Raw genomic sequence first — 26,952 nt, 5'->3', positions numbered from 1 at the left:
TATTCCTTAAACTAAATTTAACTAGATTTTCGTTCATGTATGTGTACTTTCATTTTACTAAGTAGTTCCCTATACAAATAAAATCCATTAAAAGCTCATTTGAAAGTATGTATATCACAAGGAATTTATGTACTAGAATTGAAAAACATGCCTGGAGTAAAACATTAAATGAAAAATCTGGGCAGTATTGCCAACTTAAAGTAATATGTAAGTCTGAAAATATTTACTGGATAGATTAATTTGGCAACTTTTATTTCATATTTATCAGTTTGTTAGGAGAATAGGGGAAAATATGTATATATGGATGAAAAGATTGTCTTGGCAGTATTATCTCTCAGCCCAGCATAAGGATACCCTTAAGGTTAACATCCAGGTTGAGTCGGTGGTGAAGAAGGTGAATGGCAGAGCAGACTTGATGGGCTGAATGGCCGACTTCTGCTCCTTTGTCTTATGGTCTTTATCTAGTGCCCATAAAAGGTGTTCATCCCTCCCCCTTGGACGTTTTCATGTTTTATTGGTTTACAACATTGAATCATGGTGCATTTAATTTAGATTTTTTGACAGTGATCAACAGAAAAAGACTCTTTCATGTCAAAGTGAAAACAGATCTCTACAAAGTCATCTAAATTTATTACAATTATTAAACACAAAATAATTAATTGCATAATTCCTCACCCGCTTCAAGTCAATATTTAGTAGATGCACCTTTGACAGCAATTACAGCCTTAAGGCTGTACAGATTGGTCTCTATCAGCTTTGCACATCTGGACACTGCAATTTTTCCCTATTCTGTACAAAATTGTTCAAGCTCTGTCAGATGCAAGAGATTGTGACTGAACAATCCTTTTCAATTCCAGCCACAAATTCTCAGTTGGATTGTGGTCTGGACTCTTGAGTTGGCTATAACAGGATATTAACTTTGTTGTTTTTAAGCCATTCCTGTGTAGCTTTGGCTTTATGCTTGGGATCATTGTCTTGCTGGGAAACAAATCTTCTCCTAATTCACAGTTCTCTTGCAGACTGCATCAGGTTTTCCTCTAGGATTTCCTTGTATTTTACTGCATTCATTTTACCCTCTACCTTCACAAGCCTTCCAGGGTCTGCTGCAGTGAAGTGTCCCCACTGAATGATGCAACCACCACTATGCTTCAAGGTAGGAATGGTGTGTATTTGATGATGTGCAGTGTTTGGCTTACACCAAGCATAGCATTTAGTTTGGTGATTAAAAAGCTTAATTTTGGTTTCATTAGACTATAGAACCTTCTTCTAGCTGACTTCCTGTGATATTTTTTCAACAATACCTTTCTCTTTGTCACTCTCCCATAAAGCTGTGACTGGTGAAGCACCCAAACAACCAGTGTTCTATGCACAGTCTTTTTAATCTCAGCCACTGAAGCTTGAAACTCCTCCAGAGTTATTATAGGTCTCTTAGTGGCCTCCCTCATTAGTCCCCTTCTTGCACATTCCCTCAGTTTTTGAGGATGGCCTGCTCTAGGTTGATCTACAGCTGATCCATTTCTTGATGATTGACTTAACTGTACTCCAAGTGATTTTCAATGACTTGGAAATGTTCTTGAATCTTTTCAATAACTTTTTTGTGGAGTTGTTTGGAAGGTTCTTTTGTCTTCATGGTGTAGCTTTTGCCAAGATACTGACTCAACAGCAGTTGGACCTTCCAGATACAGGTGTATTTTTACTATGATCAATTGAAACACCTTGACTGCACATAGGTCTCCAAAAACATATCTCCATTTAACTAATTATGTGACCTCTGAAATCAATTGGCTACACTTGTGATGGCTTGGGGTGTCATATTAACGGGGGGGGGGGGGGGGTGAATACTTTTGAAATCAATTATTTGGTGTTTTATATATGTAATTAATTTGAATCACCTTGTGGACATCTGTTTTCACTTTGACTCAGAAGAATATTTTTTTGTTGATCAGTGTCAAAAAAGCCAAATTAAATCCACTGTGATTCAATGTTGTAAAACAATAAAACATGAAAACTTCCAAGAGGAGGAAATATTTTTATAGACACTGTATGTACAAAGTAATCAAGTTTTTATTTGAAAAGTGATTGATTATATAATATGTTTCTTTCTTTAGTGAAATACAAAAAAATCTTTAGCATTTAACTTTTTGGAAAATTAATATTTGGAAATCTAAATGTTATTTTCTACTGACACATTAATACAGAAGTTAAAAATATACATCTAAAACAAAATTTTTAATAAAAAAATCTAGGTTGCCTAAGACTTTTGCACAGTACAGTACATTATCTTGACTTCAAACTTGGCAAGATCCTTGAATTTTACGGCTTTTAGACTCATTGATGTTGTACCCCTGACACTGTCCCAAACATGATTTTTGAAGTTTACTGCACTTGGCTATCAGATCCCAGTTGATGTCCATACATGTTACTTGAATAAGTACTTTTGTTTTTTCCTCTAAACATGGACGTAAGCTGCATGTGCACTATAGCAAAGGGGATTTGCTGGTATTTGTGCAAGTTAAGTATCCCTAAACATAAACCACAGGGCATTGTTCTCCCCCTTTTAGCCAGCACCACTGCCACTTGCAATACTCAGTCTCTCTTGATCTTCGCACTATCATGACCTTTTTTGCCATTCATCTTACACTAGTTTAATTTCTAACTTTTCCCATTTGTAATGAAAGATCAAATATGATGGCAGAATATAGCATTAATGGCAAGACTCTTGGCAGTGTGGAGGATCAAAGGGATCTTGGGGTCCATGTCCATAGGACACTCAAAGCTGCTATGCAGATTGACTCTGTGGTTAAGAAGACATACAGTGCATTGGCCTTCATCAGTCATGTGATTGAGTTTAAGAGCTGAGAAGTTATGTTGCAGCTATGTAGGACCCTGGTCAGAACCCACTTGGAGTACTGTGCTCAATTCTGGTCACCTCACTACAGGAAGGATGTGGAAACCAAAGAAAGGGTGCAGAGGAGATTTACAAGGATGTTGCCTGGATTAAGGAGCATGTCTTATAAGAATAGGTTGAGTGAACTCGGCCTTTTCTCCTTGGAGTGATGGAGGATGACAGGAGACCTGATAGAGGTGTACAAGATAATGAGAGGCATTGATCGTGTGGATAGTCAAAGGCTGAAATGGCTAGCATGACAGGGCATAGTTTTAAGGTGCATGGAAGTAGGTACTCAGGAGATGTCAGGGGTAAGTTTTTTATGTAGAGAGTGGTGAGTGCATGGAATGGGCTGCTGGCAATGGTGGTGGAGACAGAAACAATAGGCTCTTTTAAAAGACTCTTGGGTGGATACATGGAGCTTAGAAAGATAGAGGGCTATGGGTAAGCCTAGGTAGTTCTAAGGTAAGGACACGCTCAGCACAGCTTTGTTGGCTGAAGAGCTGTATTGTGCAGTATGTTTTCTATATTTCTATGAAAGGCATCAACTTGAAAGGTAGCTTCAGTAGTTTTCTCCACAAAAGACTTTGGAGAACTAGGGGGAGGCATAAGGAAAACCCTGACATACAGGAAGAACAGGGTAACTAGAGTTGAGGATAGGATCAATCAAGGATAAGAGGAAACATGTGTCTGGAGTCAGAGGTAGTGGAGTTCCTTAATGAATACTTTGCTTCAGTATTCACCAAAGAAAGGGATCATGATTGAATGTGAAGTCATTGTAGAACAGTCTGATATGCTGGATTATTTCAATGTTAAGAAAGAGGATGGATATGTCAGTGCCCGGGGATGGGATGTATTGCAGGGTTGTCACAGGATGTAAGGGAAGAGATTGCAGCACCATAGGCAATTATCTTTGTGTCCTGACTGGCCAAAGGAGTAGCGGCAGAGCATTGAAAGGTGGCAAACAGTATTCCTTTGTTCAAGAAAGGTAATAGAGATAACATTGGGAATTGGGAATTAGGTAGACCAATGAGCCACATGTCAGTAGTGGGCAAGTTATTGGAGAGGATTCTTAGAACAGGATTTACGAGCATTTGGAAAAGCATAGTATGATTAGGGATAATCAGCACGGCTTTGTGAGGGGGCTGATCGTGCCTTAGGAGCCTGATTGAATTCTTTGAGGAAGTGACAAAATATACCAATGATTGTAGAGCAGTGGATGTGATGTAAATGGCTTTTAGTAGAGAATTTGACATGGTTCCCCATGGATGCCTTGTTTCTAAGTTCAAGAGGCATGGTATCTAGGGAAAGTTGGGTGCGTAAACACAGATTTGGTTTGCCGGCAGAAGGCGGGGGGTGGTTGTAGATGGAGCGTATTCTGCCTGGAGATTAGTGATGATTATGTTCCACAGGAATCTGTTATGTGACCCCTGCTCTTTGTCATTTTTATAAATGGCTTGAAAGAGGAAGTGGGAGGGTGGTTTGATAAGTTAGGAGAAGACATGAAGGTTGGTGGTGTCATGGATAATGTAGGAAGTTATCAAAGATTACAATGGGACTTTGATAGGATGCAAAGTTTGACTGAAAGTTAGCAAAGTTAGCAGATGGAGTTCAATCCGGAGAAGTGTGAAGTGATTCAATTTGGAAGGATGAACTTGAAGATAGAAGACAGGGTTAACAGCGTGGAGGAATAGATAGATCTTGGTGGTTAACATCCAAAGTTGCAATACAAGTTGATTGAATGGTTAAGAGTGGATTAAGAGTGTTGGCCTTCATTAGTTCAAGAGATACGAGGTTACGTTGCAGCTCTTTAAAACCGGTTCGATCACACTTGGAGTATTATTTTCACCTGATTAAAGGAAGGATGTGAGGGCTTTAGAGAGGATGCAGAGGAGATTTACAAGGCTTATGTCTGAATTAGAAAGCATTTCTTATGAGGATAAATTGAGTGAGCTAAGGCTTTTTTTTCTTTGGAGAGAAGGATAAGAGGTAACTTGATAGCAACATTCAAGATGCCAAGAGGCATAGATCCAGTGGACAGCCAGAAACATTCTCCCAGGGTAAAAATGGCTATTACAAGAGCTCATAACTTTAAAGGGTTGGGAGGAAAGTATAGGGTGAATGTTGGAGGTAAGTGTTTTTTTACGGAGAGGTACTTGCATGGAATATGCTGCCAGGGATGGTGGTACAGGCAGATCATGGAAAATCTAATTTAAGTGACTCTTAGATAAGCACATGGATGAAAGTAAACTAGAAGGCTGTGTTGGAGGGAAGGGTTAGATTGATCCTGGACTAGGTTAAAGGATCGGCACAACATTGTGGGCTAAGGGCCTGTATCGTGCTGTACTGTTCTATGTTCTATAGAAGCTACCTGACCTAATGTGTAATTGTAGATTTTTGTTTGTTTTTTTTTGTTATTATTCTAGCTTCATCTTGTCATTTTTGGAAATATGTATCTATTCCAAACCTGTGCAATCTATTTTTATTTGCAAGTGTTCATGGAGTATCTTTCCGGGACACATGTATTAGGTATTTGTTAATCTCTTCATACAGATCAAAGCATTACACAGTGCATACAAGGTAAAACAATAGCAATGCAGAATAAAGTGTAAAAGCTGCAGAGAAAGTGCAAGGTCATAAGGTAAACTGTGATGTCAAGGGTCCAAATTATCATACAAGAGGTCAATTCAAGAGTATAGAAGCTGTCCTTTAGCCTGGTGGTCTTGCTTTCAGGTTTTATATCTTATGCCTCATGGGAGAGGGGAGAAAAGAAATGTCTGGGGTGGGTGGAGTCTTTAGTTACATTGGCTACTTTACTGAGGCAGCAACAAGTATAGACAGAGTTCATAGAGGAGAGGCTGATTTACAGAAATTTAATGCTGGAATATTTACATTTTTTTTCTTTTGGTTAGTTGAAGGTGCAGATTCTTCAGTCTTACATCAATGACTTAAGTGAACAAAATGATGTTCTGATTCAGGCAACGGAGGAGCATGAAAGAGAAGCTAACCGAAGAGTAGTTGCTCTGGAAAAAGATCTGCAGGTAATCATTGACATATTTCAGACTGTAACTGTACTGTAGATTTTTTTATTTTCCATATGGTTTGATATTTGTCCAAAGGGATACAGTTCAGAACATCATGCACAAAATGCTGTAGGTAAAGTCTGTATATACTGTAAGGGAGACTAAAGATGTATTGTAAACTATTCACAAATTCACAATAAGATGAACTTTAATAGTGCATTTACCCAATGGATTTTAAGTACCCTTAGGCATTGTGCAGATTTAACTTATTAAATGTCTTGGAGCATTAACTGATGTTGTCACCAAATATGCAAAGTATTTTAACTGTCAGTAAATCTTCTCAACTGTCTAATGCTGGAAGAAATTTGCTTTGTTTCTCATCCATCAATTTATTTTACCTTGTAAGATAACTAATTTTTCCATTTTAAATCAAATAAAATGTGGCCATTTTATGTATTTTCATTTCCATATGCATCATCTATACATGAGACCATACTTTTTTGAAAGAAAGATCAGATGAGGTTAAGATTATTTTACCTTTTGTTGTCATTCTGTTCCCATATCACAACTATGCAATTCATGTACGACAGACAGAGACAAATGGGTCACAATCAAGAGAGGGAAGAGGACGAGTCAGGTACTAAAGAGTACCCCTGTGGCTGTACCCCTTGACAATAAGTACTCCTGTTTGAGTACTGTTAGGGGTGGGGACAGCCTACCTAGGGGAAGCGACAGTGGCCATGCTTCTGGCGCAGAGTCCGGCCCTGTGGCTCAGAAGGGTAGGGAAAGAAAGAGAAAGGCAGTAGTGATAGGGGACTCTATAGTTAGGGGGTCAGACAGGTGATTCAGTTGAGTCAGGAAAGTAACTCGAATGGAGTTTGCCTCTCAGGTGCCAGGGTCTGGGATGTTTCAGATCGCGTCCAAGATATCCTGTAGTAGGAGGGAGAACAGCCAGAGGTCATGGTACATATTGGTACCAACGACATAGGTAGGAAAAGGGAAGAGGTCCAGAAAACAGACTATAGGGAGTTAGGAAGGAAGTTGAGAAGCAGCACCGCAAAGGTAATAATCTTGGGATTACTGCCTGTGCCATGCGACAGTAAGTTTAGAACTAGAATGAGGTGGAGGATAAATGCGTGGCTGAGGGATTGGAGCAGGGGTCAGATTCAGATTTCTGGATCATTGGGACCTCTTTTGGAGCAGGTGTGACCTGTACAAAAAGGATGGGTTGCACTTGAGTCCCAGGGGGACCAATATCCTGGCAGGGAGGTTTGCTAAGGCAACTGGGGAGAATTTGAACTAGAATTGTTGGGGGGAACTGAACTGAAGAGACTGGGGAAGAGGCAATTGGCTCACAAATAGAGAAAGCTTGGAGATGGTGTGTGAGTGAGGATAGGCAGGTGATAGAGAAGGGACGTGCTCAGACAGATGGTTTGAGATGTGTCTATTTTAATGCAAGGAGTGTTTTGAACAAAACGGATGAGCTCAGAGCGTGGATCAGTACTTGGAGATATGATGTGGTGGTCATTACAGAGATTTGGATGGCTCAGGGACAGGAATGGTTACTTCAAGTGCCGGGTTTTAGATGTTTCAGAAAAGACAGGAGGAAGGCAAAAGAGGTGGGGGCATGGCACTGTTGATCAGAGATAGTGTCACAGCTGCAGAAAAAGTGGACGTTATGGAGGGATTGTCTATGGAGTCTCTGTGGGTGGAAGTTAGGAATGGGAAGGGGTTGATAACTTTACTGGGTGTTTTATATAGACCACCCAATAGAAACAGGGATATCAACGAGCAGATAGGGAAACATCCTGGAAAGGTGTAATAATAACAGAGTTGTCGTGATGGGAGATTTTAATTTCCCAAATATCGATTGGTGTCTCCCTAGACCAAGGGGTTTAGATGGAGTGGAGTTTGTTAGGTGTGTTCAGGGAGATTTCTTGACACAATATGTAGATAAGCCTACAAGAGGAGAGACTGTAATTGATCTGGTATTGGGAAATGAACCTGGTTATGTGTCAGATCTCTCAGTGGGAGAGCATTTTGGAGATAGTGATCATAATTCTATCTCCTTTATAATAGCATTGGAGAGAGATAGGAACAGACAAGTTAGAAAAGCATTTAATTAGAGTAAGGGGAGTTATGAGGCTATCAGGCAGGAAATTGGAAGCTTAAATTGGAAACAGGTGTTCTCAGGGAAAAGTATGGAAGAAATGTGGCAAATAATTCAGTGGATATTTGTGTGGAGTTCTGTATAGGTACTGTAAAGAGGGTTTCTTCTTTTTTGTTAACTAGCAGGAATGCTAATTTACTGATAACGAGAATGGTATTCCTTTGTAAACCAAATGGGGATTAATGTTCTTTCTTCTGAGTCTGTAAGCTTTTGTTGACGGGCTTTTGGGCAGATCGGCGCGAGGGGGTCGAGAGAGAGGACCCAATGCTCTAAGCTGGGCGAGGATCGGACCCCAAAGGGGGGTACGAGGCTGGGAGATTCTCCGAGGGGGGGGGGGGATGAAGCTAGATGTGCTTGGTTGACCACTCGGAGGGTCCTGAGCTGTTTGGAGAGTCGAGGAGTTCGGAGGGTCCTGAGCTGCGAGTCGAGGAGTTCGGAGGGGATCGAATGGTAGCCTTCAAAAGACTTCAGAAATTGAGCTCCAACGGCTGTGCACGAAGTGGTTTGGACTTTGATAAGTTTGGCGCCTATTCTTTAATTTTCTCTTCATATATACTGTATCGTTATTAATCACTTAGTTATAGTAACCTTTATAAATTGTACTCATTTAATCGCATATGGTGTACTGTCTGTTTTTGGGTGAGGCGAAGACATCACACAGTATCCACACCAGCTGATTACCCAGTTTGGCGGGGCCGAAGGCTGCTCCCCCTAGACGAGAATGAGCTGAGCGAGCCTGAGGTGACCCAGGGGGTTACATTGTGGGGTGCTCGTCCGGGATTGATTTCTGTGGAAGCTGTGTGATCACCCTCTTTAAATTGTGTCTGCGGCGAAGAGTTGGTGTGCCTTTGTGGGTGTGCGATTGCTGGTTATCGCTGCGTGTGTGTTGGGTGGGGTGGCTGCTGTTGCTAGCCTGGAGGTCGTTGTTCGAGTTCCGACTAGTGCTGACGAAATGGTGATGGGACCATGGGTTGTCCGTACTGTTTGGAGAGTGAGGAATGACAGGTTGGGATGTTTCAGCAGTGGTGGGCTCCGCCCGGTTATTGGAATAATGTCCAGCCCTAAAGGGGCGGAAGCGTGGGCAGAGCGGACCCCTCAGTTGTTGGGTGAATGGCAGTGCTTGGCTGAGGAAAAGCGACAGGGACGGGCTGGTGACTTTGTTAGAACTGTCGGGCGCAATTACCTCGAAGTGACCGCTGCCAGTTCTGTGAAAGTGTGGGAAAATGCATGTAGTTCGACTGGAAGTCAAATGCCGCAGCTGGGGGGCTTATCATATCCGTGGCAGGAGATTGGTGGGAAGTTTTTAGGGTATCCCTTTTTGCCTAGGGGGGCAGATAAATTGCTTGTGGTGCCAAGGGGATCTGTCAAGGGGATCAGTTGTTCCGTTGATTCGAGAGGTGTCGGGAAACTTAGAGGAGGCCCAGTGGGGGAACGGCTTGGGGTCTCTGGGGGAGCACGTTCCCAGCAATGTACCAAGGAACTCCCGAAAGGAACAGACTCTATTCCTGAAGGCTTAGAGGGGCCGCGCGCACAGGTGTTGTTACGGATGGATGGAAGTCAAGTTAAAGCCATCCTCGGCACCGGGGCGCCGGTTAAGTTGCTGTACAGTTTGTTTCATAACCGTTATTTACCCTTGGCGACATTGAGGACACTGGAGATTCGGGGTACCAGTGTCGGTGATTATCCAGACGACGGTTGTTGGTCAGTGAAAATGGAGTTCTTGGAGGCAAATGTGGAGGAGACTGAGGTTCATGAATCGTTAATGCTGATGTGTCCGGACCCTGTTGAGATGGGCAGCGTTTCTGTTCTAGAGAGAACCAATATCCTGCTGGTGCGCTTGGGGGCCTACCCAGAGGAGGTGGGTGAGCGCTGTTTGGAGACATTGTCGATGCACCCAGAGTTTCGAGCTGCTTGTGTGGACGTGTGTAGCAGCATTGGGCCGATACCGAATTCAAACAAGAGCCAGTGGTGGTATGGCCTGGGGGAAGTATCTGAGGGTGAGACCCTCTTAGTGGACGCTGCGAAATACCACGAGGGAGCGGAGTTGACTGCTGAAGACACCTCGGAGAGAGAGAGGTTGCGGCGACTGGCCCCTGAAGCCGTGGAAGACGTAGGCAGCGTGTGTGTAGATTATATTGCGTTGAAGAGGCGCACTGTCAGTGACCAGAATATGGCCCTGAGGGCCGAAGAGGCGATGGCCTATCTAAGTGGTGCAAAGTGGTTTAAGGTGCTGGATCTGAGGAGTGGATGTTGCCAGATCCCAATGAGTGCGGCCGACAAGGAGAAGACGGCTGTTACAAATTCCCTAGGAGTCTTCGGGTCCGAAAAGATGCCACAGGGCATATCTGGAGCCCTTGCAACCTTCCTGCTGGGCAGGTGGAAGACCATAGGGGATGTGGAGGCGTTTGGAGTTTTGGTGTATGTGGATGATCTCTTGGTATTTGGATTTGCCTCAGGAGAATATGAAGTGAGGTCGTTGCAGGAGCAGCTGAGAACTACCGAGTTAAAGTGTTTTCGGGACACGTGCCAGGGCTGGCGAAGGTCGCAGCTCGTGAGTGACTGTCTCTACGGAATCAAGTTTGAAATGAAGACGGAGAGACTGGAGAAAGTGATCTGGAACCATTCGGAAGACTTACAAGTTGGAGAGAATGAAGAAAGTTGTCTGACTGAGGGTAATAGCAAACTGAGAACCCGGAGAGGGGAGTTTGCGGAGGTGAAGAAATTACAGACGAATCTCAGAAGAGAGAAGCGGAAGCTTGAAGGGAACCTGAAGATGACCATCGACAGTTCAAATGAAGTGCAAAACCTGAAAGTTGATCTGGAAGAAGTCATGAGGAAGAAAAAGCTGGAGAGAAGTGCAGTGAATACTGAACAGGAGGCTGAAGAGACTGCGGGAGCAGTGCAGGCCACGTGTTTCCGTTTGGAGAAGATCAAACAGCAGCTACCGATCACAGGAATGAGGAAGAATACAGATTCGATGGATGATGTGCTGGATGTGTGGTACATGCTGCCTTTTGCTGACTTTCCCTCGATTGAGGAAGAGACCTTTGGCCCTTCTCCCATTGAGTCAGGTGTAGTGGGGAGGGTGAGCTGTGTGCAGTGTGGGGCATGAGTGAGAGGTTGAGAGAGGAGTTGGTAGTGGGCCCAAGGTATCCCCAGTTGTGTCCGAGCCTGAAGGGTTTAGGTGAGGGGGTACGGAGGCCTCAGAAGGGTTAGGGAACTCCCAGATAGTTGGCCTAAGTAGCGCCTGAGGAACAGGGCGTGAGGGTTACTGTGTGGGGAGGAGATGTCACTGTTTGTGCTTGGGTTACGGTGTGTTGGCAGGAAAGGTGGCGAGTTATTTAGTAGTCATGAGGACATGACTTTTATTTGGTGGAGGGAGAGTGTAAAGAGGGTTTCTTCTTTTTTGTTAACTAGCAGGAATGCTAATTTACTGATAACGAGAATGGTATTCCTTTGTAAACCAAATGGGGATTAATGTTCTTTCTTCTGAGTCTGTAAGCTTTTGTTGACGGGCTTTTGGGCAGATCGGCGCGAGGGGGTCGAGAGAGAGGACGCAATGCTCTAAGCTGGGCGAGGATCGGACCCCAAAGGGGGGTCCGAGGCCGGGAGATTCTCCGAGGAGGTGGGGGGGGATGAAGCTAGATGTGCTTGGTTGACCACTCGGAGGGTCCTGAGCTGTTTGGAGAGTCGAGGAGTTCGGAGGGGATCGAATGGTGGCCAGAAGACTTCAGAAATTGAGCTCCAACGGCTGTGCACGAAGTGGTTTGGACTTTGATAAGTTTGGCGCCTTTTCTTTAATTTTCTCTTCATATATACTGTATCGTTATTAATTACTTAGTTATAGTAACCTTTATAAATTGTACTCATTTAATCGCATATGGTGTACTGTCTGGTTTTGAGCGAGGCGGGGACATCACACAGTATCCACACCAGCTGATTACCCAGTTTGGCGGGGCCGAAGGCTGCTCCCCCAGACGAGAATGAGCTGAGCGAGCCTGAGGTGACCCAGGGGGTTACAGTACGTTCCAATGAGACGGGAGTTATGGTAGGGTACTGGAACTGTAGTGTACAAAGGCTGTAATAAATCTAGTCAAGAAGAAAAAAAAGCATACAAAAGGTTCAGAGAGCTAGGTAATGTTAGAGATCTAAAAGATTATAAGGCTAACAGGAAGGAGCTTAAGAAGGTAATTAGAGAGCCAGAAGAAGGCCTTGGCAGGCAGGATTAAGGGAAACCCAAGGCATTCTACAAGTATGTGAAGAGCATGAGGATAAGGTGTCAACGAATAGGGCCTATCAAGTGTGACAGTGGGAAAGTGTGTATGGAACTGAAGGAAATAGCAGAAATACTTAATGAAAACTTTACTTCAGTATTCACTATGGAAAAGGATCTTGCTGATTGTAGTGATGACTTGCAGCAGACTGAAAAGCTTGAGCATGTAGATATTAAGAAAGAGGGTGTGCTGGAGCTTTTGGAAAGCGTCACGTTGGATAGGTCGCGGGGATCAGATGAAATGTACCCCAGGCTACTGTGGGAAGCGAGGAAGGAGATTGCTGAGCATCTGGCGATGATCTTTGCATCATCAGTGGAATGGGAGAAGTTCCGAAGGATTGGAGGGTTGCAGATGTTGTTCCTCTATTCAAGAGAGCATAGATAACCCAGGAAATTATAGACCAGGGAGTCTTACTTCAGTGGTTGGTAAGTTGGTGGAGAAGATCCTGAGAGGCAGGATTTATGAACATTTGTAGAGGTATATTATGATTAGGAATAGTCAGCATGGCTTTGTCAAGGATGGGCCATGCCTTACCAGCCTGATTCAAGTTTTTAAGGATGTGACAAAACACAGTGATGAAGGAAGAGCAGAAGATGTAGTGTATATGTATTTTAGCAATGCATAACCATGCATGACTTATTGAGAAAGTAAGGAGGCATGGGATCCAAGGGGACATTACTTTGTGGATCCAGAACTGGCTTGCCCACAGAAGGCAAAGTGTGGTTGTAGATGGGTCGTATTCTGCCTGGAGGTCGGTGACCAGTGGTGTGCCTCAGGGATCTGTTCTGGGATCCTTACTCTTCGTGATTTTTATAAATGACCTGGATGAGGAAGTGGAGGGATAGGTTAGTAAGTTTGCTGATGACACAAAGGTTGGGGGTGTTGTGGATAGTGTGGAGGGCTGTCAGAGGTTACAGCAGAACATTGATAAGATGCAAAACTGGGCTGAGAAGTGGCAGATGGAGTTCAATCCAGATAAGTGTGAAGTGCTTCATTTTAGTAGGTCAAATGCGATGGCAGAATATAGTATTAACAGCAAGACTCTTGGCAGTGTGGAGGATCAGAGGGATCTTGGGGTCCGAGTCCATAGGACGCTCAAAGCAGCTGCGCAGGTTGACTCTGTGGTTAAGAAGGCATACAGTGCATTGGCCTTCATCAGTCGTGGGATTGAGTTTAAGAGCCAATAGGTAATGTTGCAGGTATTTAGGACCCTGGTCAGACCCTGCTTGGAGTACTGTGCTCGGTTCTGCCTCACTACAGGAAGGATGTGGAAACCATAGAAAGGGTGCAGAGATGATTTACAAGGATGTTTCCTGGATTGGGGAGCATGCCTTATAAAAACAGATTGAGTGAACTCGGCCTTTTCTCCTTGAAGCGAAGGAGGATGAGTGGTGAGCTGAGAGAGGTGTATAAGATGATGAATGGCATTGATTCTATGTAAGTCAGAGGCTTTTTCCCTGAGCTGAAATGGTTACCACAAGAGGACAAAGGTTTAAGGTGCTGGGGAGTAGGTACAGAGGAGATGTCAGGGGTAAGTTTTTTATGCAGAGAGTGGTGAATGCATGGAATGGGCTGCCGGCAACGGTGGTGGAGGCAGATACGATAGGGTCTTTTAAGGGACTTTTGTATAGGTACATGGAGCTTAGAAAAGTAGAGGGCTATGGGTAAGCCTGGTGATTTGTAAGGTAAGGACTTGTTTGGCAGAACTTTGTGAGCCGAAGGGCCTGTATCATGCTGTAGGTTTTCTATGTTTCTATATTTACACTTTGAAGCCTCTACCAAATGGCTTTCCTAAGTACATATAGACTGCAACAGTCATTGAGTAACAGATGTTGACTTTCCAAATGATGTCCATACCTCAGGACTGAATAAAGAATACATAAATCAATCATCCCATTCCTAAATTACACACAGATATGGACCATTTTCTCATTGTAATTAGGACCAATATGTTCCTGGACATGGAAACAAATGTTTAGTCTCGCCTCATTTCCTTGATCTTTTTCAAGATACTACCAAGTTCCCTTTGAAATAATTTAAGAACTCTGGACTTTTTTGTTAATTTCTTTCTATTTTATCTGAAATCTCTGGTCATTTATTCCTTTGATATTTATATTGTCGTAAACTTTTATAACCATCAGGTCATCTTCTAAACACGTACGAATAAGCTGGATGAACTGATTGTGAAAATGACTGCAGAACATTGCAACTATGAATGGACCTACAACATAATGTCAAACCTATTTTAGAAAGAGTAAAACATTTTTGTTTGTTGAGGCCGGTGAGCACTCTCTAAATCCTATGCGAGCAATTTCTAGCTTTTATTCATTTTGTAGCCAAATAGCCACCTACAGTTAATCACCATTTAGAACTTTGATTTGAGATTAAAATGGGAAAACAGTTAACTTATTGCAGCATTCTTCTGCTTATTAAACTGAGAGTCCTGGTATAATGGTGATGTGAAGAGATGCATGAGCTGTTTATTTTTAGTGCTGTGTAATACTATTTTACCCATCATGCTTTCACAACTGATCTTTCCCTCACATCATTTGCACACATCATGACATCTCCATTTATGTAACACAATCCTGGACCTTTGAACATAAATTGGAGCTCAAAAGTTTAATCCACACCTCGTGTTGAACAGTTTTAGTACAACCAGGAACACATCATTGTAGTTAATTGCTTTTATTTAAAGGGAAGCTGCTCAACTTGAGAATCTTGACCCTGCAGCTTCAGATCTTTGTACAGGCTGCTTAAAGTTCAGTGTTCTTAAAGTTGTGCTTTCTCAAGTATTTAGCTAATGAGCAATGGCAGCACTCTATTACTGGAAATGTCAATATGGCCTTGACTAGCTGCTTGGGTAGGGGCAAGTGCATGTAGACAAAACTATGTTAAGTATACTTGAACCATTTTGATGAACACCCGTTTGAAAGCTTATCTTCTTCAAGGTTGTCTGCACTGAGATGTATGAAATGGGGAGGAAAGACCAACAGCTATGCTCTTCTTTGTCAGGATCAATGTCGCTTGACAGCATTCTCCCCGCAGGATTAGTGCTTGCAGCAGATGTCTGCCACATCTTGTGTAACTCAGGTTAATTAAACCCAAAGTTGTAACATTAGAAAGTTCTACCTGTGAAGGAATGAAAACGAGGTTTATCAATTAAAAAAAATAATTTGGAAAAAAAATGCTATGAGAGTGGCTGGAATGGACAAGGAGAGAAACGTAACAACGATTAGAAGCTGAAGACATGAACTATTAAAAGTGGAATTACTATTGATTATCTTTACCCTACTAACTTAAACCCTCAGGGTGAAACCCCTGAAGGAGAGACAATATCGATAAAAGATTTATTGAAGCTACAGCTATAACGAGACAATATTGGCAGAGATCAGTGTCCAAAATCCCTACCACGTAGTCGGGAATTAGTTCTGCAAAATCATACCAATGGATTTAGTCAAGTTTTTGGACAAGTTTGTGAATTGACTTTCTGTGGATGATAAACTATTTCATTCCAATGAACCCAGAAACAAGATGGCGAGCCACCCAGGATGAAGACCCAGCTCGAGAACAAAATGTGTAATGATGCAGAGGATTTAATGTGGTTGGATGTATAAGTTTATTTTCATTCAAAGAATCTGAATTTGATTTTCTTTAACAACTGATTATTTTTACAAAGACTTTGATAAGTTACTGAATGAGATTTACTTTGTTTAAGAGCTGTGATGTTGGAGAATTGTCATGAAAGGTGTTAAACTGTGTACATATAATTTTTGAATTTGAATTTAAACTTGTAGATATACTGCCTGGAACTGAGACTGAAGTTAACTCTAGTACTTGAGAATGGGAATTATAGTTGGTTTTCTAACTAGCAAGGGATAAGTAAAAAGGAAAGTTTAGTCTGTAAACTTTTAAATAGGGAATAACGTTAGGTTTAATTAGTTGGATTAGAGTAATAAAGGAATCTCACTGATTCTAATTAAGAAGGAATCTGGCTTTTGTTGATATCTAAGATTTGGAACTGAAACAGAATGTTGGAATTTTGAATTGTTCTTACTCATGTAAGTATTTTGTACATATTGTTTTTCTTATAAACAAAACCTTATTTCCAGAAGTGTGTGGTTTCTATTCACTGCTTCCTTCCTATACCTGGATTCTTCTGATGGCCTGCTAGCACCTAGTGTAATTTGATTTTCTCTGAGTGTGGTGACTGGCCACATGTGATAAGACCGGTGCTACACAGGTGTTGCATTTGCAATTTTTGTTGTTCTACACTTTGAAGTATTGGATTGTTGCTCTTTGCAGACTGGATCAGTAACTAACGTACTGCAGTTGCTGAGAAATCCTTTCAACTGCGTTGATTCCAGTGAGGATTTGAGTAGAAGGATTTCTCAGCAGTATAGAATTCCCACAAGTGTAGGCAGCTATGTGCATTTTAATGACCCTAATATTTTCTTAAACAGAAACTGTTTCCACTCCTTCAGCGTTCAAGTAGTTGTGGATTATCGGGAAAAATCTCATTGTCAGCATCAGTTATGAAGAATACATAATACATTTATTCTTGGGGAGTCAGTACTGCCATATATATTTTCAGCAGCCAGACTGTCAGGAGAATGGAACCTAGATGAAATACAACCTCCCATTTCCATGGTGGCTCACTCACATTTGTGCTTATATCATTGTAGCTGAAACAATGCAACAAAATTCATACAAATATTAGAATTGTTGCTGAAAACTCAACCAGTTTCCTGAAACTTTAGACAGATTGTGTTTATTATTGTGATTTACATGAAGATCAGATAACATTTTATGAGTAATTATGCAGAGAACTAGAGAAATGCAAAGGGTTCTCAAACCTTTTCTTGCAACATGCAGTAAACATTCAGCTAACCAAAAACAGCAGCTGTGTTGTAGGAAAAATGGTAGCATGCAGATCTGGAGCCTCAAGGACAAGAAACACAATGTTGAGAGCAGGAATAGGAGGACTAGAAGGCAATTAGGATGTCACAGCTGAACTGTACTTCCCTCAAAGCATAGCATAGAAGGATTTGATGCACAGGTTAACAAAAGACTTCTCTTATAAGAAGTCTGCTGAATTGGATCCCTATATGGACCTAGTTATCTTCTTCACAATACAATCCAGCATCAACATTTATTTGTCAGAATTCCTTTGCAAGATAAAATCTCTTGCTTCCAAATATGTCACATCTGATTTAAAGAAACAAACTTTTTGTGAAGAAAATGTACTGTCAATGTTCATAATTACAACATTTACATCAACAAATGCTTTGAGAGGCTGGTGAAGGACTACATTTGCAACATGCTACCACCCGCACTGGACACCCTACAATTTACCTACTGATGCAATCGATCAACAGACGATGCCATTGCCATAGTGCTGCACACTGTCCTCACTCACCGGGAGAAGAGGGATGCTTATTTTAGAATGCTGTTCTTGGTCTACAGATCAGCATTCAACACCATAATTCCCCCCAGGCTCGTCAAGAAGCTCAGAGACCTCAGCCTGCACCTGCCTTGGGCAGCTGGATCTTGGACTTCCTGTTGGATCACCAGCAGGTGGTAGGATGGGCTCCCTCATCTCTGTTCCTCTAGCCCTCAACACAGGAGCACCCCCCAGCGCTGTGTCCTGAGTCCCCTCCTCTACTCCTTATACACCCACAACTGTGTTGCCATGCACAGCTCTAATCTGCTAATCAAATTTGCAGATGACATGACATTGATAGACCTTATTTCTAACAATAATGAGACAGCCTGCAGAGGAAAGGTCAACACCCTGACACAGTGATGCAAAGAAAACAATGTCTCCTTCAATGTCAAAGAAACCTAGGAATTGACCATGGTTTACAGGAGAAACGGAGACAGATTAGCCCCTATTGACATCAAAAGGACTGTAGATGAGAGGATGAATGGTTTCAAGTTTCTTGGTATACACGTCACATAGGATCTCACCTGGACCGTACATACTGATTATGTGGTGAAAAAAAGCACAACAGCACCTCTTTCACCTCAGATGGCTGAAGAAGTTTGGCATGAGTTCCCGAATTCTCAGGACTTTCTACCCCTTGCAGTTTGCGTACCGTCCCAACTGCTCAACAGACAACACCATTGCCATCACCCTCCACCTGGCCCTAACCCACCTGGACAAAAAAGACACATACATTGAAATGCTGTTCATAGACTTCAGTTCAGCATTCAACACAATCATTCCTCAGAAACTGAGTGGACCTGAACATCTCCCTCTGCAACTGGATACTAGACTTCCTGACTGGGAGACCTCAGTCAGTCCAGATCGGGAGGAGCATCTCCAACACCATCACACTCGGCTCCCCAGGGCTGTGTGCTCAGTCCACTGCTGTTCACTCTGCTGACCCATGAATGTGCTGCAACACACAGCTCGAACCACATCATCAAGTTCTCCAATGACATGACCGCGGTAGGTCTCATCAGCAAGAATGACGAGTCTGCTTATGGAGAGGAGGTGCAGCGGCTAACGGACTGCTGCAAAGCCAACAACCTGTCTCTGAATGTGAACAAAGCAAAAGAGATGGTTGTTGACTTCAGGGGGGGCACAGAGCGACCACTCCCCGCTGAACATCGACAGCTCCTCAGTAGAGATTGTTAAGAGCACCAAATTTCTTTAAGTTCACCTGGCGGAGAATGTCACCTGGTCGCTCAGCACCAGCTCCATAGCAAAGAAAGCCCGGCAGCATCTCTACTTCCTGCGAAGGCTGAGGAAAGTCCGTCTTCCACCCCCCATCCTCATCACATTATACAGAAGTTGTATTGGGAGCATCCTGAGCAGCTGCATCACTGCCTGGTTCAGAAATTGCACCATCTCAGATCGCAAGACCCTGCAGTGGTTAGTGAGGTCAGCTGAGAAGGTCATCGGGGTCTCTCTTCCCACCATCACAGACATTTACACTACACACTGCATCTACAAAGCAAACAGTATTATGAAGGACCCTACGCACCCCTCATACAAACCCTTCTCCCTCCTGCTGTCTGGGAAAAGGCACCAAAGCATTCCGGCTCTCACGACCAGGCTATGTAACAGTTTATACCCCCAAGCTATCAGACTCTTCAATACCCAGAGCCTGGACTGACACCTTACTGCCCTATTGTTTTGTTTGTTATTTATTGTAATGCCTGCACTGTTTTGTGCACTTTATGTAGTCCTAGGTAAGTCTGTAGTCTAGTGTAGCTGTTGTTTTTTTTTCTCTATGTTGTTTTTTATGTCGTTCAGTCTAGTTTTTGTACTGTATCATGTAACACCATGGTCCTGAAAAACGTTGTCTCATTTTTACTGTGTACTGTACCAGCAGTTATGGTCGAAATGACAATGAAGGTGACTTGTCCTGAGGGGCACCATAGAAAGCATCCTGATTGGCAGTGTCATCACCTGGTATGGGAACTGTACTACTGTCAATCGCAGGGCACTGCAGAGAGTGGTGCGGACAGCCTAGTGCACCTGTAGATGAGAACCTTCCTCTATTCAGGACATTTATAGCAGCAGGTGCATAAAAAGAGCCCAGAGGATCATCAGGGACTTCAGCCACCCCAACCACAAATTGTTTCAGCTGCTGTCATCTGGCAAATGATACCACAGCATTAAGGTCAGGATCAACAGGCTCCGGGACAGCTTCTTTCACTAGGCCATCAGAGTTATCAATACACATTGATCTGATTGTGTATCTTATTGTACATACATATATACAAAACAATTACATATGCAATCTTCACACACAAAATGCTGGTGAAATTCAGCAGGCCAGGCAGCACCTATAGGAAGAAGTACAAGCAACGTTTCGGGCTGAGACCCTTCGTCAGGAGTCCTGATGAAGGGTCTCGGCCCGAAACGTCGACTATACTTCTCCCTGTAGATGCTGCCTGGCCTGCTGAATTCCACCAGTATTTTGTGTGTGTTGCTTGAATTTCCAGCATCTGCAGATTTCCTTGTTTTACGTATGCAATCTTAGTGATTGGACAATGTTTTCCCATATTTCCCCTCTTTATTGCTTGTATATTGTGACAGAGACACAACATAGAGATTTTTACTCCCTTGGATGTAAGAAACAAAATAAATAAAAATACAAATCGAATTCTCCCACAGATGCTCTAGGTCTTCTGAAGTTCTTCCATTCTATTGTTTCTTGCTTCAGATTCCAGCATCTGCAATCCCTTGTGTATATAATTTAAAGAACTCTGAAGACTACATAAAATAGTAATTTTTCAGATCAGTTGTACTCTTCAAGCTTAAACATTGCATGAAGATTTGATTTTTTTAGTGTGCAGAACATCAATGGTGATTACTTAGCAGTGTAGCAACAAAAACACATTATTGGTATTCATTAGGTATGGAGATTTGAAAGGGTGGGGTGGTGGTTTGATGAGAATGTGGAGAAAATAAAATTAGTTAGGGTAGGTTAAGTGTAAAAACAGGTGATTGATAGAGCTAGTGGGCTGAAAGGCCTGTATTCAAATTGCACGTGCCTCCTTGCAATTTATTGATTAGCCAACTTTTGAAGGCTTGACCTCTGTCTAGTTGGTGGAATGTGTTAAACATTGTAGAACATTGTGTAATGGTCATCGTGTGTGTTGCTCCTGGAACATTTATAGTGAGTATCCTTTTAAAGCCTATCACCTATCCGTGCATACTGTAGAATGAGGTATCAGCAATTCAACTAAATTGAGTGTGGTCCCATGGGGAATATTCTAGTTTCTGTGTTGAAGCAAACACCTCCTTTCAAAATTTTGTGACTTTGTTTGGAGCAACCAAATTTAGTCCATGCCTAAATGCAACAATATTTTAGTGTTCCAAAACTGGGTGAAATCCAATTTCTAAGCAAATTTTTTTTCAAAAAAATAAAAGCATAAAGTGGATTGGTTGAAAGCATTTTAACTAGTTTTTAACTATGAATAGAATGCCTTGGTAAGTTGAGAATTGGCTAGAGGTGTTAAGAAACACTTTTTATGCAAATGTATAGAAAGTGTACATACCTTGCATGATTTAAATGGTCATAACAAAGGTAAGTAGTAAGTAACAGATTATGATTAAAGGTCTAAAATTTAAATGCCTAATTTGGTTCATTTTTGTGCTTTGCAAATTAAAATTTATTTCAAGTGAACTATAATAACTAGGGAAGGCATAGTTGCATAGTGGTTAGCACAAGGCTTTACAGTATCAGTGACCTGGGTTCAATTCCTGCCTGTGCCTGTAAGGAGATTGTATGTTCTCCCCATAACTATATCCGGTTTCCTTTCCACAGTCCATAGATGTACTGGTTGGTAGGTTAACTGGTCATTGTAAATTGTCCTGTGATTAGGCTAGGATTAAATTGGGGTTTGCTGGGCAGCATGGTTGAAGAGCCGGTTCCAGGCTGTATCTCGATCAATCAATAAATAATCTTTTCAGAGTAATTTATCAGAATTCCAGTGGGGTGCTGGCCGTATTCTCAGGCATCAGGCAGTCTCACAGTGAGGCACTCCTACTCATCCAACCATTGCTTTGCCTTGTCACCTGCTCTTAACATGAGTAACATACACATGTCTGCATAGTTTAAATGTAAGATGATCTTGCAAATATTTAGAAACATTTACAGACAGGGGAAATTGGAGACAAAGAAGGAGTTACTGACTATAGTATATGAAGACTGGTAGGTTGAAGGTGATGAGACTGGAGAGTGGTATGAGAGAATTGTTTTATTAACTGTCCCATAGAGTGCACTTCACTCTTTATCTTAAACTTCATCTGCACCTACCACATTTCAACTATCATTTTTAGTCGTAATAAATTTTGATCATCACATTTTCAAGTTGTCCTTATAATGTTTTATTCATTCATGTCTAATTTGTTTATTACAATTGAAGTAATTGGTTGCAACTGACCCTTGAGAAGTGTCATTTCAGTCCACCTTCCAGTCTAAAAATCCTCTGTCTACCTCTGCACTGTTTTCTGACACTAAAGCAACATTGTCCTGACGAAGGGTCTTGGCCCAAAATGTTGATGTTGACTACTCATTTCCACAGATGCTGCCTGACCTGCTGAGTTCCTCCAGCTTGTTGTATGTGTTGCTTTGACCCCAGCATCTGCAGTGAACTTTGCGTTTAACATTTTATCCAGCCACTTCCTTTTAACTTCTTGGTTCTGACCTGAGCAATACTACTTCTGATATTTTGTTGAACATCTTCAAAAGTCCACATATACATCCAGAGTTCAAACCAATAATCCTGCCCTGTTTATGTCATCAAAGACTCCTGTTAATGAGACACTATGTGCCTTTAGTAAATCTGCACTTCCTTCTTTTGATAAACTATTCCTGTTCCAAATACAAGTTTATTTTGCTAAATTAATGCAATAAGATTGCCACCCTAAATAGCCTCTATTTCCCTGATTTATATTTCTCCTTTCCTGAGTAGCAGCGGTATGGTAGCACAGAGATTAGCATAACACTTTGCAGCACCAGTGAGCTGGGTTGATGTCTGTAAGGAGTTTATATGTTCTCTCTGTGATCGTGTGACTTTCCTCTGGGTGCTTTGGCTTCCACCTACATTCCAAAGATGGTTAATTGGGGTGTAACAGGGTGATGCAAGCTCGTTGGGCTGGAAGAGCATACCATGCTGTAAAAAAAAAGTAACAATCTTCCACTATTACTCCAATATCCAGAGAACTGAAATGCTTCCATTGTTACCTTATTTGATAATCCCCTTTTCCAATGTATCTTTGCTGATTTCCTTGAATTATTGTAATTAAATGTACTATAGCAGACAAAGCAATATCAGGTAATCTATCAGACATTGGTAGGATGTTCTACCTTGGAAAAGGCACTGGAAACTATGGAACAAAGAGACACAGTGAAGGGACATCATCTAATCAACACTTGGTCAGTAGTATCTGAGACAGCTTTTCAGTCCAGTACGCTATCCCATTTCAAATGCCCCACTGTGAGCTATTCAAAGTTCAATGTAAGTTTATTATAAAAACTCAAAGCAAATTTAGTATCAAAGTACATTGGGCTGGCTGGTGGTGTAGTAGCATCAGCACTAGACTTCAAGGTGAATGGTTCTAAGTTCGGATTTGGCCAAGTCCCAACCCAGGCAGCAGCAGTATCTGTGTGGAACCTACTAGTGTATCTTGCCACAAAATCCCTATGGACAACTACACTATTGACAGGGTCACCGTGATTTGACAACAACGCCAAGACGTTGAACATCAACATATATGTCACCAGAGATGCATTTCCTTGCAGGAATGCACAGTAAATATAAGAAACTCAATAGAATCATTGAAAGCAACACACACAAAACGCTGGTGGAATGCAGCAGGCCAGGCAGCATGTATAGGAAGAAGTACAGTCAACGTTTCGGGCCGAGACCCAGTTCTGACAAAGGGTCTTGGCCCGAAATGTCGACTATACTTTTTCCTATAGATGCTGCCTGGCCTGCTGCATTCCACCACTGTTTTGTGTGTGCTGCTTGAATTTCCAGCGTCTGCAGATTTCTCCGTGTTTGAGAATCAATGAAAGATCGGCACCCAACAGGATAGACCAACAACCAATGTGCAGAAGACAACAAACTGTGCAAATCCAAAAAGAAAGAGAACAAAATAATAATAACTATTGCCATATTCAAGTTTGCTGATGATATCACTGTTGTAGGCCAAGTCAAAGATAGTGACAAATCAACATATAAGAAGAAGATTGAAAATCTGGTTGAGTGGTGCCACAACAACAATCACATACGGGTGCCCCCCCCCCCCCCCCACCGCTTCAAAGGTAGAGCGTTCCTATGAAATCTTTCTTAAGCTCAAATGACGTAAAGTGAAGAACCATTAATTTATATGGGAAAATTTTTTGTAAAAGTGAAAATCCTCTTTGTAATGCAAAAACAGGTTACTAATGTGTTGAAAGAATAAGTAAATTTAGGAAGGACAACAAAATTCTAGGGGTGTATAGCCCGATGGGAGTTCGGGGAGCTGGGTTAATTTAAGCACAATAGGCAGCAATTCAAACAGAGAGAGGTGAAATGGGCTAAAAATTCTATATCTGAATGCACGAAGTGTCAGAAATAAAGCGGATGAGCTTGAAGCCCAGGTGTGACTGGGTAACTATGATGTTGTTGGGATAATGGAGACATGGCTGCAGGGAGATCAGACCTGGGAAATGAATGTTCAAGGGTATACGTGCTTTCGTAGGGACAGAAATGTGGGCAGAGGGGGTGGGGTGGCCCTGTTGGTGAGGAATGAGATTCAGTCCTTTGCAAGGGGGGACATAGGGTCAGGAGAAGTAGAGTCTGTGTGGATAGAATTGAGGAACAGTAAGGGCAAAAGGACCTAAATGGGTGTTGTCTACAGGCCACCAAACAGTAGCATGGATATTGGGTGCAGGTTGAATAGGGAGTTAACATTGACATGTGGCAAAGGTAATGTCACAGTAGTTATGGGGAATTTCAACATGCAGGTGAACTGGGAGAATCAGGTTGGTGCTGGACCCCAGGATAGGGAGTTTGTAGAGTGCCTACAGGATGCATTCTTGGACTGGCTTGTACAAAAGCCGACCAGGGACAAGACTATTCTGGATTTTGTGTTATGTAATGAACAGGATTTGATAAGCAATCTTGCAGTAAAGGAGGCATTAGGAGGTAGTGATCATAATATGATAAGTTTTTATCTGCAATTTAAAAAGGATAAGGGCAGCTCGGAGGTGTCAGTGTTGCAGTTGAACAGGGGAAACTATGGAGCCATGAGGGAGGAGCTGGCCAAAGTTGACTGGACGGATAGCCTAGCAGAAAAGACAGTGTAACAGCAATGGCAGGTATTCTTGGGAATAATGCACAAGGTGCAAAATCAGTTCATCCCCCAGAGAAGGAAGAATTCAAAGGGGGGAAAGGGGCCACAGTGGTTGACAAAGGAAGTCAGAGATTGCATAGCATTAAAAAAAAGGAAGTATGACAGAGCTAAGGTGAGTGGGAGGACATATGATTGGGAAGTTTTTAAGGAACAACAGAACTTAACTAAAAAGGCAATACGGGGAGGAAAAAATGAGGTACGAATGCAAGCAAACGGTGATGAGAAGACTGATGGGACTGAAGGCTGACAAATCCCCAGGTCCAGATGGTCTGCATCCTAGGGTACTAAAGGAAGTGGCCCTGGAAATTGCGGATGCATTGGTAATCATTTTCCAATGTTCCTTAGATTCAGGATCAGTTCCTGAGGATTGGAGAATGGCTAATGTTATCCGCTTTTTAAGAAAGGAGGGAGGGAGAAAACAGAGAACTATCGACCTGTCAGCCTGACGTCGGTGGTGGGGAGGATGCTAGAGTCCATTATTAAGGATGAAATAGTGGCATATTTAGATAGCAGTGATAGGATTGGACCAAGCCAGCATGGATTTACCAAGGGTAAATCATGCTTGACTAATCTGTTGGAGTTTTTCGAGGATGTAACCAGGAAGTTAGACGGGGGAGGTCCAGTGGATGTAGTGTACCTCGATTTTCAGAAGGCATTTGATAAGGTCCCACATGGGAGATTGGTGGGTAAAATCAAAGCTCAGGGCATCGGGGGGAAGACATTGACATGGATAGAAAACTGGTTGGCAGATAGAAAGCAAAGGGTAGCGGTGAATGGATACTCTTGGAATGGCAGGTGGTGAATAGTGGGGTGCCACAGGGCTCGGTATTGGGACCACAGCTGTTTACAATTTACATCAACGATTTGGATGAAGGCATTGAAAATAACATCAGCAAATTTGCTGATGATACTAAGCTGGGTGGCAGTGTGACATGTGATGAGGATGTTAGGAGAATTCAGGATGACTTGGATAGGCTGGGTGAGTGGGCAGATGTACTTGGCAGATGACGTTTAATGTGAATAAGTGTGAGGTTATCCACTTTGGGAGTAAGAACAGGAAGGCAGATTATTATCTGAATAGAGTTAGGTAAGGGAGAAATACAAAGAGAACTAGGAGTCCTTGTTCATCAGTCACTGAAGGTGAATGAGCAAGTGCAGCAGGCAGTGAAGAAGGCTAATGGAATGTTGGCCTTTATTACAAAGGGAATTGAGTACAAGAACAAGGAAATCCTCTTGCATTTGTACAGAGCCCTGGTGAGACCACACCTGGAGTATTGTGTACAGTTTTGGTCTCCAGGGTTAAGGAAGGCTGTAGAGGAAGTGCAGCGTAGATTCACGAGGTTAATTCCTGGGATGTCTGGACTGTCTTACGCAGAGAGGTTAGAGAGACTGGGCTTGTACATGCTGGAATTAAGGAGATTGAGAGGGGATCTGATTGAAACATATAAGATTATTAAGGGATTGGACAAGATAGAGGCAGGAAATATGTTCCAGATGCTGGGAGAGTCCAGTACCAGAGGGCATGGTTTGAGAATAAGGGGTAGGTCATTTAGGACAGAGTTAAGGAAAAACTTCTTCTCCCAGAGAGTTGTGGGGGTGTGGAATGCACTGCCTCAGAAGGTAGTGGAGTCCAATTCTCTGGATGCTTTCAAGAAGGAGCTAGATAGGTATCTTATGGATAGGGGAATCAAGGGATATGGGGACAAGGTAGGAACTGGGTATTGATAGTAGTT

The 26,952-nt window shown here is 42.4% G+C and overlaps 1 protein-coding gene across 1 annotated transcript in view; it reads left to right on the top strand.

Annotated features, from left to right (window-relative positions):
* The window catches only part of LOC132406637 (early endosome antigen 1), a 632,764-nt gene that overhangs the window by 69,703 nt on the left and 536,109 nt on the right, over nt 1-26,952 (top strand). Inside the window, exon 3 of the mRNA XM_059992439.1 lies at nt 5,800-5,928. Coding sequence (XP_059848422.1) covers nt 5,800-5,928 — 129 coding nt within the window. The remainder of the gene's footprint in view (nt 1-5,799; nt 5,929-26,952) is intronic.

The sequence above is a fragment of the Hypanus sabinus genome, chromosome 17 (assembly GCF_030144855.1).
Source record: "Hypanus sabinus isolate sHypSab1 chromosome 17, sHypSab1.hap1, whole genome shotgun sequence".
NCBI lineage: Eukaryota > Metazoa > Chordata > Chondrichthyes > Myliobatiformes > Dasyatidae > Hypanus > Hypanus sabinus.
The sequence above is the reverse complement of the archived record's forward strand: the minus strand, read 5'-3'. Positions and strand labels throughout refer to the sequence as shown.